General features: G+C 41.5%; 2 protein-coding genes across 2 annotated transcripts; both read right to left on the bottom strand.

The window, feature by feature from the left end:
• Window positions 1-4,819: 4,819 nt before the first annotated feature.
• Window positions 4,820-6,620, bottom strand: LOC116937839 (interferon-induced very large GTPase 1-like). Its single transcript, XM_032944956.2, has one exon. The coding sequence runs from the start codon at window positions 6,618-6,620 to the stop codon at window positions 5,361-5,363; it is 1,260 nt and encodes a 419-aa protein (XP_032800847.1). The 3' UTR covers window positions 4,820-5,360.
• Window positions 6,621-6,833: 213 nt separating this feature from the next.
• LOC116937838 (interferon-induced very large GTPase 1-like) lies at window positions 6,834-12,458 on the bottom strand. The gene has a single exon (XM_032944955.2). The coding sequence runs from the start codon at window positions 12,408-12,410 to the stop codon at window positions 6,834-6,836; it is 5,577 nt and encodes a 1,858-aa protein (XP_032800846.1). The 5' UTR covers window positions 12,411-12,458.
• Window positions 12,459-12,682: the final 224 nt, after the last annotated feature.

The following is a 12,682-nucleotide window of genomic DNA, read 5'->3' as shown; positions in this document are numbered from 1 at the left end:
TGTTGCCTCCGCAACGTCGTGATTTAATTTAGTTTTAATTTATTTTATTTTATTGATTTTTTTTTACCTACGTGACTTTGCCGAAAAAAAAACAGTATGAATCCTTGCAGTCACGAAAGCTTCAAATCTATAATTAGGTTAACACCGTGCCACTTAGCATCACAATGTCGGGTACCCTTCCTGTGTGTGACATCACAAGGAAACTCCTGGACTTTTTCAATCCACTTCACCCTCTGTCCCGAATGTTGATCCATTCTGAAACAATGTGACAAATTTTACTATTGCCAGCAGTTCTCTACAAGTGACGCAATAGCGCTGTGCTGTTCAGCGACGGAAAGCACGTGACTCCCATACGCAATTACTACTTCTGCTTTCCATTGTATTTGTGCCAAGACAGCACCTATACGGACATCACTAGAATCTGTATCGAGGATGAACGGTAGCGAGAAATCCCGATATGCTAGTTGGGGAGCCGTCTTTAACTTGGATTCCTCGTCAAGGGGAAGCTGCCAAAACTCTGATGACAGATTCAATCTTGATTTGAAGCTTTCGTAACTGCAGGAGTCCATACTCTTTGGTTCTTTCGGTAAAGTCATCACGTAGTTAGAAATAAAATAAAATAAATCACGACGTTTCGGGCGCACCATAAGCGTCCGTCATAATGTGGGACATCCATAGCAAGAAAAAAATGCTGAAGTGGGCGAGAGAGCAACCTAACATCTGTCTGATGACAGATCTTAGGTTGTAATATATTTTGCTCCCGCAAATGCATCTAATAAATCATCAATACGCCGCAAGGAAAACGCAAAATCCCATGGACCCATCTTGCTGTTTGACCAGTACCACTGGTGCTCCCCAAAGGCTGGTCGATGGAGGAATTATTTCTGCTCTCAACATCTCGTCGGTTGCTTTAAAGATCTGCTCTTTTATGACAGTCCCACTATATGAATTCTGTCTCACGTGTTGAGCATTCCCCATTTCAATGCAGTGCTGCATTAAATCCGTGCAGCCCAAATCATACTGGCCCTTACTGAAAATGTTGATCTCTTTGACCTTGAGTCAATTCAAGGTTCCGTTGAACGATTTCCTCCACCCAGGCAGATCCTACACCATTCTTCGCTTCCTGTATCCCTGCTACTACTACATCTTACTGAATCTCACTCGCTTGAGAAATCTGCACACTTGGACGTATCTTAAACTTGCATAAATAGCCAATGCTTTTGTCTTAACATGGATCTGCCGCTGATATCGAATGTCGACTGATTGTTGATCCCAATGGTGACACTAATTGATGCGTCCGCACGTGAGGTGATTAATGGCGATCGATATTACAAGGGAACCAACACCTGTGCTAGTGGCAGAATCGTTATTGACTCTCTCACCAGGGCATGTACTCTGCTATCAGGCCACAAAGAATATATTTTCCGGACGGTGTTTCTTCAAAACATTTTTTTTAATTCGTGCGTTCTTATATGCGTGTATTTGTTATTTTAATGATGAGTTGTCTGTATTCTCTGGTTGTCTGGATGCAAAGTGGGCAATCTTTTTGCCGAATCCTGGACAGATGAATCAACACTTAAGACATGCCGTGAAATGAGCTCCATTGCTTGACTGAAATGGGCATTGTCAAGATGAGTGCCAATTTCTGAACTAGGTAGCTGGCTCAGGTTTCGATCTTGTTGACAAGGTCCCGTTCTTTTAGCAGGGCTGGTCGCCTTGTAAGTGATTCGTTATTGCGAGTTCACACCAATTCTGCTACAGGCCCCGAATAAAATTGTTTAATGCTCAGTTTAAATTGACACCTCTAAACGAGCGTTCATTCAAGCTCTGTCGTCGCGACAGTTTTGTTCTTTCACCTGAAGAAGGCTATTTGTGTTGTGGCCGAAACGTCGTGATAATTTTATTGTCTTATTTTATTGTATTATTTTATTCTCATTCTACGTGACTTTACCGAAAAAACCAAAGAAGACGTGTAAAATATTTTGGGGATAGTCCGCACCTCCATATACCCCGCAGGGTCTTGTTTTGTTTGTAAAAAGTGGTATACCCCGCGGGTTATATGCGGGGAACATACGGTAAAGATCAGCTGACACGACTCAACAAACCCTTTCAAATTGAATATTTAGGAAAGACTCCGCAATGTTCGTTGCTAATTCTTCGTTAACTGCACCTGCTGCCACTGCTGCTGTTTCCTCCTAAAGCGTGGAGGCCGTGAGCTGCTGCTCTATTTGCAGTGCAACCTCGCATTGTGACGTCGTCATTACAGACGTGGGCGCCTTTTTCACCGCCCTGAATGGGTCTCAAACGGCGTGGCAAAAATGCGAAGCTCATCGCAATGAATGAAGGAAGATCTCTCACTCTTGACACCTTCACGGCTGCCCGAGACCTCCCAAAGGCACACGTCAGACTGTGTTGTGGCGGTTTCTAATTTTAAAAAAACTTAAAATTGTATCTTCATGAGGCAATTCACGGTGAAGACCCATTATATTTTAATTGTTTTTAACACTACAAAACAATGTATTAAAAAAAATACTTTTTGAAAAAAAAATCTCATCTCCAGCTGCTTGGGAGGCTGGCGCCCCAACGCCCCCTAGTGGACGAACCGCGCCTGCATGCAACTCAGTGGGCAAATCTCGTAGAGTTCCAGAACTTCGCTTCCCCACACACAAGGGGGTGGGTAGCCAGCACCACGTCCGGTCTCCCAGTGACGTTGTTTACACATCATACCATGTACCCATTTGAGGCTTTGTCGACCGAAAGGGGGGGCCCAGGACTGATTCATATAACAGTCGCTGTGTTGGCCATGAACAGGAATCGAACTCAGGTTGCTGGGTTTATAGCACAGCGTGCTCACCGCTACACTACCACTCCCCTACTATTCTTACTCTCCACCGACTGATCACTGTCCCCTGTTTTGCAATGCTCTTAGCGAGGGCTTACTGAGACTGTCACAACTCGTGATGGGTGCTGTGACCAGAACTATGCCTTGGCCACCTTGGTTTCGTTGACGCTGATGTTTTCACTCCACACCAGGTACTAAGTTATGAATGAATACCACCCTACAGGAGGGCCAGGGTAAGTTAGGGTATCACTCGAGTAGCACTGTACAAACCACTGCGCTACCGCTCTCCTCCACATACACACACTCTCGCACATATGAGACATACATTTTTATTGTCATAGTACTCAAGTTTATTCATATAAGATATATGTCAAGGTACCGTGTGATTGAACAGACAACTCCAGAATCACAATTACCCAAGTTACATAGACCTACAAAACCCCAGAGACGAAATACACCACTGTATTCCAAGATTAATTAAATCATTAGCAACATGATGAATACATACCAGAAGCGTGTTATCATTAATTCAAATTAAATCATACGTCTGAACACTACGTTAAATCATTAAAAAGCATTACAATTCAAGCAAACTAGTCAAGACAGTCGAGTGATTATACAAAATTCCAATTCACCACGCTTACGTAATGTGTGTAATCACCGCAGGACAAACCTCAAGTTATTGTCCTTTGAGGTCCAGCACTGACAAAAACGAATCGGGTTGCCGTGATGTAATGTTTCACGATTGCAATGCAAGACACGGTTTTTCAGATTTACCGATAGCAATCACAATCTCGCACAGTAACAGGGCCATGTTCAGGGAAACTTATTTAGATTGTTTTCAATCGGAGTGGCAACATCTTCTCATTCTAACGAGAGCAGGGTAATAATTATATCCAATCATTGCCTCATATCTATTTTACAGCCTTAAGCCAGCAGCGTAAACTCTACATTCCAATGGCGGAAGCTTGTAACTAAATGTGACAAAGTAGTACTAATTTTATGCAAACTGGATAAGAAAGAAGATGGGTCGGGTGCTTGACTGGTAACACAAGTCCTTTTAAAATATATAATCATGTTTAATACAAGGCAGTTTGTATTAAGACTGCGTCTAAAGGCAATCACATCTCAAGATGCTGTCCAACACAATGGTACATGTGCATCATGAGGAGAACGGAAGGAGTGAGTATTTACTCGCCAATTCCACTCTGCTAGGTAAAGCACACAAAGATAATTGTATCATCTGACTAAACAAAAAGGATCAATAATGTGACATGGTATGCATGGATACGCACTGACTGCTTCACATGGAAAAAGCATTTGGTGCTTATGAACGAGACAAGTAGCAATGTGAACCTTAAGATTTTGACACGAACAAGTTACACATCACAAATGTTTACAATATCATGTTTTCAGAATTGCTAAAATACGTAATGCACTACAAGAAAGTTATTTTCACAGTGCAGGTTCGTGTGTTTAAACTTCACATCTTTTAAAACTACGCATATATAGGTTGAACATATTTCAGACAATGAGCAGGTTGAGCCTGGATGGCGCTTAAATTATAATCAACAACGATGTATGAATTTCGATTTAAAGCTTTCGTGACTGCAATGATTCATCTTCTTTGGTTCTTTCGGTAAAGTCACGTAGAATGAGAATAAAATAATAAATTGATAAAATAAAATAACACAATAATATTCTCATGACGTTTCGGCCACAACACAAGCGGCCTTCATCAGGTGAAGGGACGAGACTGTCTGGTAGGACAGCGCTGGAGTGAAAAGCGCTGTCCTACCAGACAGTCTCGTCCCTTCACCTGATGAAGGCCGCTTGTGTTGTGGCCGAAACGTCGTGAGAATATTATTGTGTTATTTCATTTGATCAATTTATTATTTTATTCTCATTCTACGTGACTTTACCGAAAGAACCAAAGAAAACGATGTATGACATACGTGGCTGTATTTTGATCAGCAGTGGGCAATCCGGTCACATAACATATTCAACCAACTAAGTAATTTACGTTATTTCCTCAAGCAAAGGATGCCGTTTATGCCAATTCCAAATGACTATGAAACACCAGAAGTCCGAGCTACTCAGTGAAATTACCAAGCACTTTCTTCCAAGTTGGGAGAAGTGGTTTTCTTTACAAGCACGAAGCAGCCCGAGATTTTAAGTCCCATTCCGCTGTTGACTAAACTCAGTATTCATCAACGTCATCCCGGCCCACTAACTGAAAATATCTATGACATAGCATTGGCCAAATGATGTCAACCAATGATAACGTTGTAATTGAGTCTTGCGCCAATGTTAATTACGATATCAATCAGAGAACACACAAAGCTACACCATTCCCAAATGATAGTGAAATATAAAATAAAGGATACGTTTGTTTAATGATCAAGATCTAATGGGCTACTGTAAATAAAATGCATTTATAGCACGAAGAAGGCGAATGACAAACTGACGTCGCATTGAGCAATTGTTCCCATTTAGTAACTTGATAATTGTGTTGAAACTATTTCTTCCATAAGTCTGCAATCGCCTCATCCTTTGTAATTTTTGTCCAGCCCTCTGGAATGGTGCCACGGCCTGTAAATTGTAGTTTGTAAAGCCTCTCTAGGTCTGACTTAAATCTGCAGACAAACCATTTCCAATATGGTTGAACGGTTAAGTCCGGCGTGATGTTCCAACTTGCATATTTTGGCCCTGCTGTACGATAATCCTTATATGGTATTTCATTGTCTTCTGAAAGCATTAACCACCAGTCACTTGCAACTAAACTTGTACAAATATCAATGGAAAAAGTATCTGTTTTACACCATTTCCCCCCTGTCACTGCCTCTGGCCGATGAATCGGAATGCGGTGGTTTTCGTCATGACCGGGTATTGTGTTTGTGCAGATGGCTTTACAGAATGGGCACTGCACCCAGCACCCACTCATCTGTTCACGTAGCATGTCTTGAGGTTTGTTCCTTACGTCTTCTATATCCCTTATGGATGCTGTAGAATATTCTTTTTTCAACTCTGCCACCATGGTTTCCAATTTTGTGGCTAGTTCATATCTAAAGCAGGGAATGTCATGTATGTCTTTGTAGTCAGCTCTAATCAAACTGTGCCTTGGGAAATGGATGTTGTCACCAAGCTGTTTACAAAATTCATCCAGCCACGATGATCCATCGCCTTTGTTTGACTGGACGGCTGTGATTGAATTCGTAATTGCAGTGGAAACTTTTCCCGTGTAAAACTCAAGACAGGACTCAAATATTTCTCGAATTTTAATATTTTCTTTTGCTGAGCAATATTCCTCAACACCTTCTGTAATGTATTTTTCAAAATATTGTTTTGGTTTCTGAATGTATTCCTTAAATTCCACGAATTGTTCCTTCTCTGCTAAATGTATCAAAATGTAGTTTTCTAAATTTGATCGATTCCCATTAAATGCCGGACAATCGGACTTCATTTTGTCTACAATTTCAAGGCTGGCTTTGTCACAGACTGCCTGGTGCATGGCTGTTTTAAGTTTTCTAGACAAAATTTCAGCAAATATAGTAATGTTTGCATCTCCGTTACATCGAATCTTAAAGCTGTTGAAGTACTCTTCTTTCTTGCTGCTGAAATATATTAGAGGATCGTTTGCCCTCTGAAAATCATCATCTATTTTCTGAAACCTCACTTCAGCATTTGCCAATATGTGTATTGCTAAATCTAGCATATACATATTTGTGACCTTTAGTCTTGCATGTTGTTTGGAACTTGAATCTACAGCTGCCAGCATAGATTTTATTACGTTATGCAGATCGGTTTGATTGTAACCAAGCTTTCGTTTCTCAAGAGATTTAATAACCTCGCCGGCTACATAGCGTGCATCCTCTGTAATTTTTTGGACGATGGCAGTTTCCTGTAAAATAGTGGAAGAGAAAAATGGATTAACCTGATTCCAGACGCCTTTTCGTTTAACCACAATATGTTCTCCATGACAAAACAAAAATTATTTATTTTCAGACATTTTTATCAATTTTGTGGATAATTTGTCTTCACTTTTAAAATGTGCATAAAGCGTATTTTCTGCTTGCATTCTAAAAGCTATTTTTCCAGGTGGGGTAACGCTTTTTTTCACTTCATTTTTCCATTCTTCCCACATTGTCTCAAACTTTTTTTCCAATTGGTCATCTTTCACTCCAGAGGTTTTCAGTTTCGAAGCCAAATCCTTGCTCTTTTTTAAAAGCTGATCCTCAAAGCTGGATCTATATTCATCCAGACAGTTCCATACACTCTTTTGATTCCTCAAAACAGTAATTTTTTTGTAACTATCAGTCACAAGCTCGTCCTTAATTGTTTCAAATTTCACGATGAAGTTAGTTTTCCATTGACTCAACAATTCAGCAGCATGTAGTCGATTAAAATATGTTTCAATGTCTTTTCTGATCTCGTTGTATTTTGGAGAAAGGGTTTGCTCAATGTTTGACCTAGTCAAACTAGACAATACGTCTGTCCTGTTATTAATAATATTATACATCTTATTCTCTTCTTTAATAAGATGACTCCTAAGGCTCCAAGTACATTTCCCATACATGTCTTCAAGTTTGCTGTAAGCTGCACTCTCGTGGGAGTTATTGAAGCTAAACACAAAGTCTTCTGAAAGCAATGCATTCCACAAATCTCGGATACGATTTTTCAATTCTGATATTTTTAAAACGTGACTTTTTGTCTTGATGATGCTATCTTTAAGTTTTTTAACATGTTGGAAGTAGCTTTGATTTGACGGAGCCATTGGAGGATCGTCTTCCCAAAAATGAGAAAAGAAATGGATCTGAGAGTGCACGTCGAACCCAATCACCTCGTCAAATGAAACAGCTTTGTACTGCTCCTGTTCTGCAGCCGTGCGAGTCATCTCGTCTAACATATCCTGGAAGAGTCTCCTTCCATCCATGACATTTTCTTTTAAAGTCACATCCCCGACATTTTGATGGACAAACACACAGCTTGGTGACAATTTCACCTGCTTCATTTTCAGAAATGCCTGCACTGCGATCTGTATAATGTTGTGCATCTCAGAGGGATTATCTCCAAAAGTATTGATCACGGTCATGTTTGCAAGGCCGATCACAAATGTAGCCAGTTCATTGTCAAGAGTGGGTGTCGCATTTGATAGCTCTGGGGCACAGAGCCCTTCTGTGTCGACTATCAACACAAAGTCATATCCCAGCTCTTTGCTGAACTCTTCGTCCACCTTCAACAACTGCATGTGGACCCCTCGGGTGCATCTCCCAGCACCCACAGGGAACTGGAGACCGAACATTGCATTCAGCAGCGTGGACTTGCCACTGCTCTGTATGCCCAGTATGGAGAGGACAAATAGTTTTTTGTTCCCAATTTTTTCAATAACTTCGTCCAAAACTGAGCAAATCCAAGTGAGGGGGACATGTGAGGCATCACCGTCCATGAGTTCAAGAGGGATCCCAGAGAGCATCAAATCTGCTGCGATGCCTGGCAAAGCAGCCGAGGGCTTGTCAGCTGTGCGCGGTGTCTGTGACGCTTCATAGATCTGCCCAACTTCCCTGAAAAGGTGATGGATTCCAAAAGAGGATGCCTCATGTTTTTCTGATATTCGTTCCAGCTCTGCTTGTTGTATAGACAGTAACCTACTGCCAATAACTGTTCTCCTGGACTCAAGTATTCCTTTCGGAGCCTGGTGATACTCCTGATGAAGTTGTGATATGCTACCTGCAGACAGGTTATCTAAATAGATTTGTAGCCAATGCAGTGAGTATTGTTTTACTGAGTCTGCATGATGCCCCATATTCTCAATGAACGATCTCATTAATTTATTGAGAGGAGATGCTTTGTGAAGCTGGGCTTCCCGTATTGATTGTTTTTCAATTGCAATGTTGTCCCTGTACTCTTCAACGCTTTGGTCCCCCTCTACTCTCAAGCGAGCGAATTCTTTGTCTTTCTTGCACCACTCGTGCCACAATTTACCTTGAAGAGGCAGAAAAGTCTCCTTCATGGAAGACAATGGCTTGTCCTTCAGAAGACTCAATAAGACGCCTGCCATAGACTTGCCTTTTTTACATTGTTCATCATCTTCATCAACACTGAAGCCGCACTGTCTAGCGATGGCTGAGCAATCATTAATTGTAACCGTTTGTTTTGAATTGGCCAACATATATTTGAGGGTTGACTTCAATTCATCCATTAGTTCAGCCTCATTTCTATTCTTGACACCAATTTTTACCTTTGTTTTATAATGTCCACCCAAGATTCGTTCTTTGTCAGCCCAAAGGCAAAGTAAAGGCTTTGGAGAATTTAGACAATCTACCAAAATGCTTTTAGCTTCATCATTGTTATCATAATCTGACATTAATATCACGTTGACAGTGGATATCTCGAGGAGAAACTGCACCTGCTTTTTGTGCTCTCTCGCATCTCCATGGAGATTTGTGAACGCTATGCAGTCATTAAAGACGTCATCATCCCTCCCACCTGGACAGTACCAGGCGATCTCTGTGACTCCTTCCATTAGGAGACCATTCTTGCTGCTGCCTCTGCAGTGTCTATGAAAGAAAACTTCATTCTTTTGCTTTCCAAGCAGAGAGTTCAGCATCTGAGATTTCGATGCGGGTGATTCACCAAACCTAATGAATGACACTAGAGGAGTGTCAGCGTTAACAATCGCACAGAGGTTGGTTTGCTGTATCTCAGTAGATGCAGCACGGGATTTCCAGCTCTTTTTAATCTGTCGGAATGCCCATAGAGGGAATTCTATTTCTGAGCTACAAGGATTTGGAACTAAAAGCGGCAGTGCAAACTGGCAAAACGAGAGTTTGGTGTAAATGTACTGCCTCACAAAATTGTCTCCACAATGAAAAATTGCCATTTGCAAATCCATTGGGTGAACATGGCTTCGAGTTTCTGTCGTAGACCAATCTTGACTACTCACAATACCATCATGGTTAAAAAACTTTTCATAATTAGAGTTTTCATTCTGCATGGTTTCATTGTTTTCATTTTCACCCAGAACACTAACATACCGTGCTTCGGAGTCAAACATCATCAGTTTCTGCAAATAATGAAGAACAAGTTCTTCTTCTGTGATTGGGGCTTCTTTAAGTATTTCTGACTTAACAACACACATATGCTTTGTGTGCATTTTTTTCGGGTAGTATTCTTGAAGCCCCAGTATTTTACACAGATTCATAAACGTTTTCATCCCCTCTGTTTCACTCTCAACCTTCGATGTCTGCGAAGGAGCCAATGTGATAGTCAGTGTCCCAGCAACAAGAGATTTCAAAGTTTCCTCGAGTCGGTTCCAGTCAATGGGGCCTCCATCATAGACCAGCACCACGTTTGATACTTCGGTGCAGATGTTTGCATCCAAATAGGATTTCATGAACGTCAGATGTTCCTCTATTTCCAGGGGGGTCCGTGAATTAGACTGTACTCCTGTAGTCAAACCGTTCAAGAGGACGTACGCCTGAGCCTTGAGAGCACTTTGAGATTTGAGAGCTGAGTACTCGCTGTGTGCCACGTCCACTTGGTGCTGAAGGCAGTTAACGTCTTCATAGTCGAGGAGGCGATCGAACGATCTCTCCTTTGTACGGAACCCTGAAGCAGCAGCACATGAAATGAACAGGAGCTCCTCCTCCATCCGCTCCATTTCTCGGAAGCACCGGCAAAGGGAATTGAGGGAAAATGTGATTTCATTGGTTCCCTTCACCTTTGCTTCATTCAGTGCAGTTTCAAAAGAAGTCGGTGCATCCATTGCTTCTTTTAATTGTTTCTTTGTTTCTGTAAATGTCTTGCCAAGGGAATTTAGCTCAGCATCAAGAACCCTGACTGTATCAGACCCATACACCCACTGCGTTATCGAGGAGCGCTTGGGGAAGTTCTCCACTGCATAGATGTTGGGTTCCAATAGGTACCGCATTTTTATTTTTATCCAATCGGTTTCGTCACAAGAAGAGTGCTTGTATGCCGATACAATCCGCGTCAAGAATTCCTGAAGGGCTGGGTGTGAGAGACACGTGTCAATCCAGCTCCTGTTAGTTTTTGTGCATTCATACAACTTCTGTTTTAGATCCGCCAGCATTTCCAGATGAGTGTCATTGTCAGATTCTTTCCACTGCTTCGCATCTTCCATTATCGATTGCGCTTTGACATTTATGTCAGCCAATTCATCCTCTGGATAATTATGTACTTCTTTTTTTGTTAAAATGGTGTAAGCTTTTTGAAGATCACTGGCCAACTTCAGGACATCTTTAAAATCGCATTTATGATTGGACCGGACGATGTCCCATACTGGTATAAACCTGATTCCTCGGTCGATGAGAAACCATGTCCTATTGTTGACAACAATAGCAGATTCCCACTGAGGGAGATTATGTACATCAGGATTACCCCCTGTTGTGGTTACAGTCATCTGTATCACATCGGTGAGCACCGGGCTGTAATGTCCAGAATCACTTGGAGCTGGCTCAGTTGTCATTACAGTACCTGTATCAGTCGTTGTACTACTGCCGCAGTCGGCACCAATGTTTGGTTCGAATAACTCAGACAAGAGCAGTTTTATTTCATCTTGCTGATGTAAACTGAAACCTTTAGCTGATGCCTTCCTCCAAAAAATTCCTCCAAATTGGAGAGGACCCTCGTTTGCGTGAGAGCCAAAATTGTGGAAGAATTTGCAGCTCATGCTGGAAAACACGTTGCTTTTAAAATCTTCCTTTGTATTTTCCAACGTATTCTCAATCATTTGTAGCTCCTTCAGGGCTGCTTCAGACAGCCTGAGTTGTGCCATATGAAGATTACCTGAGGCTAGGGGCAGGTACGTAAACTCTGTTCTGGAAAGATAGGAATGATCAGTCTGAGTATTTTGCATTTCCTTAAGATTCATTGATTTGACTTGCATTAAGGCTGGTTTTCTACTCAAGGACGAGACGCATCCTTTCTCGGAGACAGTGCTACTGAAGCCCATGACTTCCATGGTCTTCCTGAACATGGATTCATCATTGAAAGAAATAAACTCGTGTTGTTTTGTCTCTGACTTGCCGACCAGACCCACGAGCCGGAATGTTTGTGGGATCGTCAAGAGTTTTCCTCTCTTTTCTAATGCATCCTCTAACTTTCCACTCATATAAACCCCCTCTAGTGCAAGACCTCCTGATGCGTTTTGTAAAATCTCTGTATCTGACAAACAATGTGTTGAAACAGATGGACATATTTCTTGGGCAGGCTCGTGAATTCTCTCAGACACGACAGAAGGCAACAGATTATCAATTTGTATATGTGGAGCCAAGCTCACTGCCTTTTTAGCACTGACAACACCATCAGCAGCAACAATGCCAAGCATTTTATAAAATGCCCGCTTTTCCCACTCTTTACGGAAATGTGAGTCCAGTTCTCTGCTGTCCTGCTGGTCGAGGTGAAGCAGGGCCTGTGCATTAGAAATCAGCAGAACCTCACGCAGTTTCTGTTTCCAGTAAACTGTGTCAAGACCCACATCTCTGAGCTTTTGTGCAAGTTCATCGTCAGCCTGGCTTCTGCATTCCTCTTCGTCCTCTCCAGACATCGCCTAGGGAAAGGCACGTTATTACAATTACAATGTTTTACAACAAAAACTTTAAAATAGTTTTTTTCAAAAAAAATAAGAAACTCGTCAGAGAAGTGCGTTCTAAAAACATAAATGATAAGTGCATGCACATCATGGCAAGGGTACACAGTTGTAACTGGGTATACAATACAATATATAATGAATACTACATAGTGAACCAATAAAAAAATACTCAAATATAAATTACCTCAATGTTATCAATAAACTCTATATTCTCCAATCAGCTAAGC

This window comes from Petromyzon marinus, chromosome 83 (assembly GCF_048934315.1).
Source record: "Petromyzon marinus isolate PM22_M1 ecotype Great Lakes invasive population chromosome 83, UKy_Petmar_22M1.pri1.0, whole genome shotgun sequence".
Taxonomy (NCBI): domain Eukaryota; kingdom Metazoa; phylum Chordata; class Hyperoartia; order Petromyzontiformes; family Petromyzontidae; genus Petromyzon; species Petromyzon marinus.
This window is presented reverse-complemented; position numbering and strand designations above follow the sequence as displayed.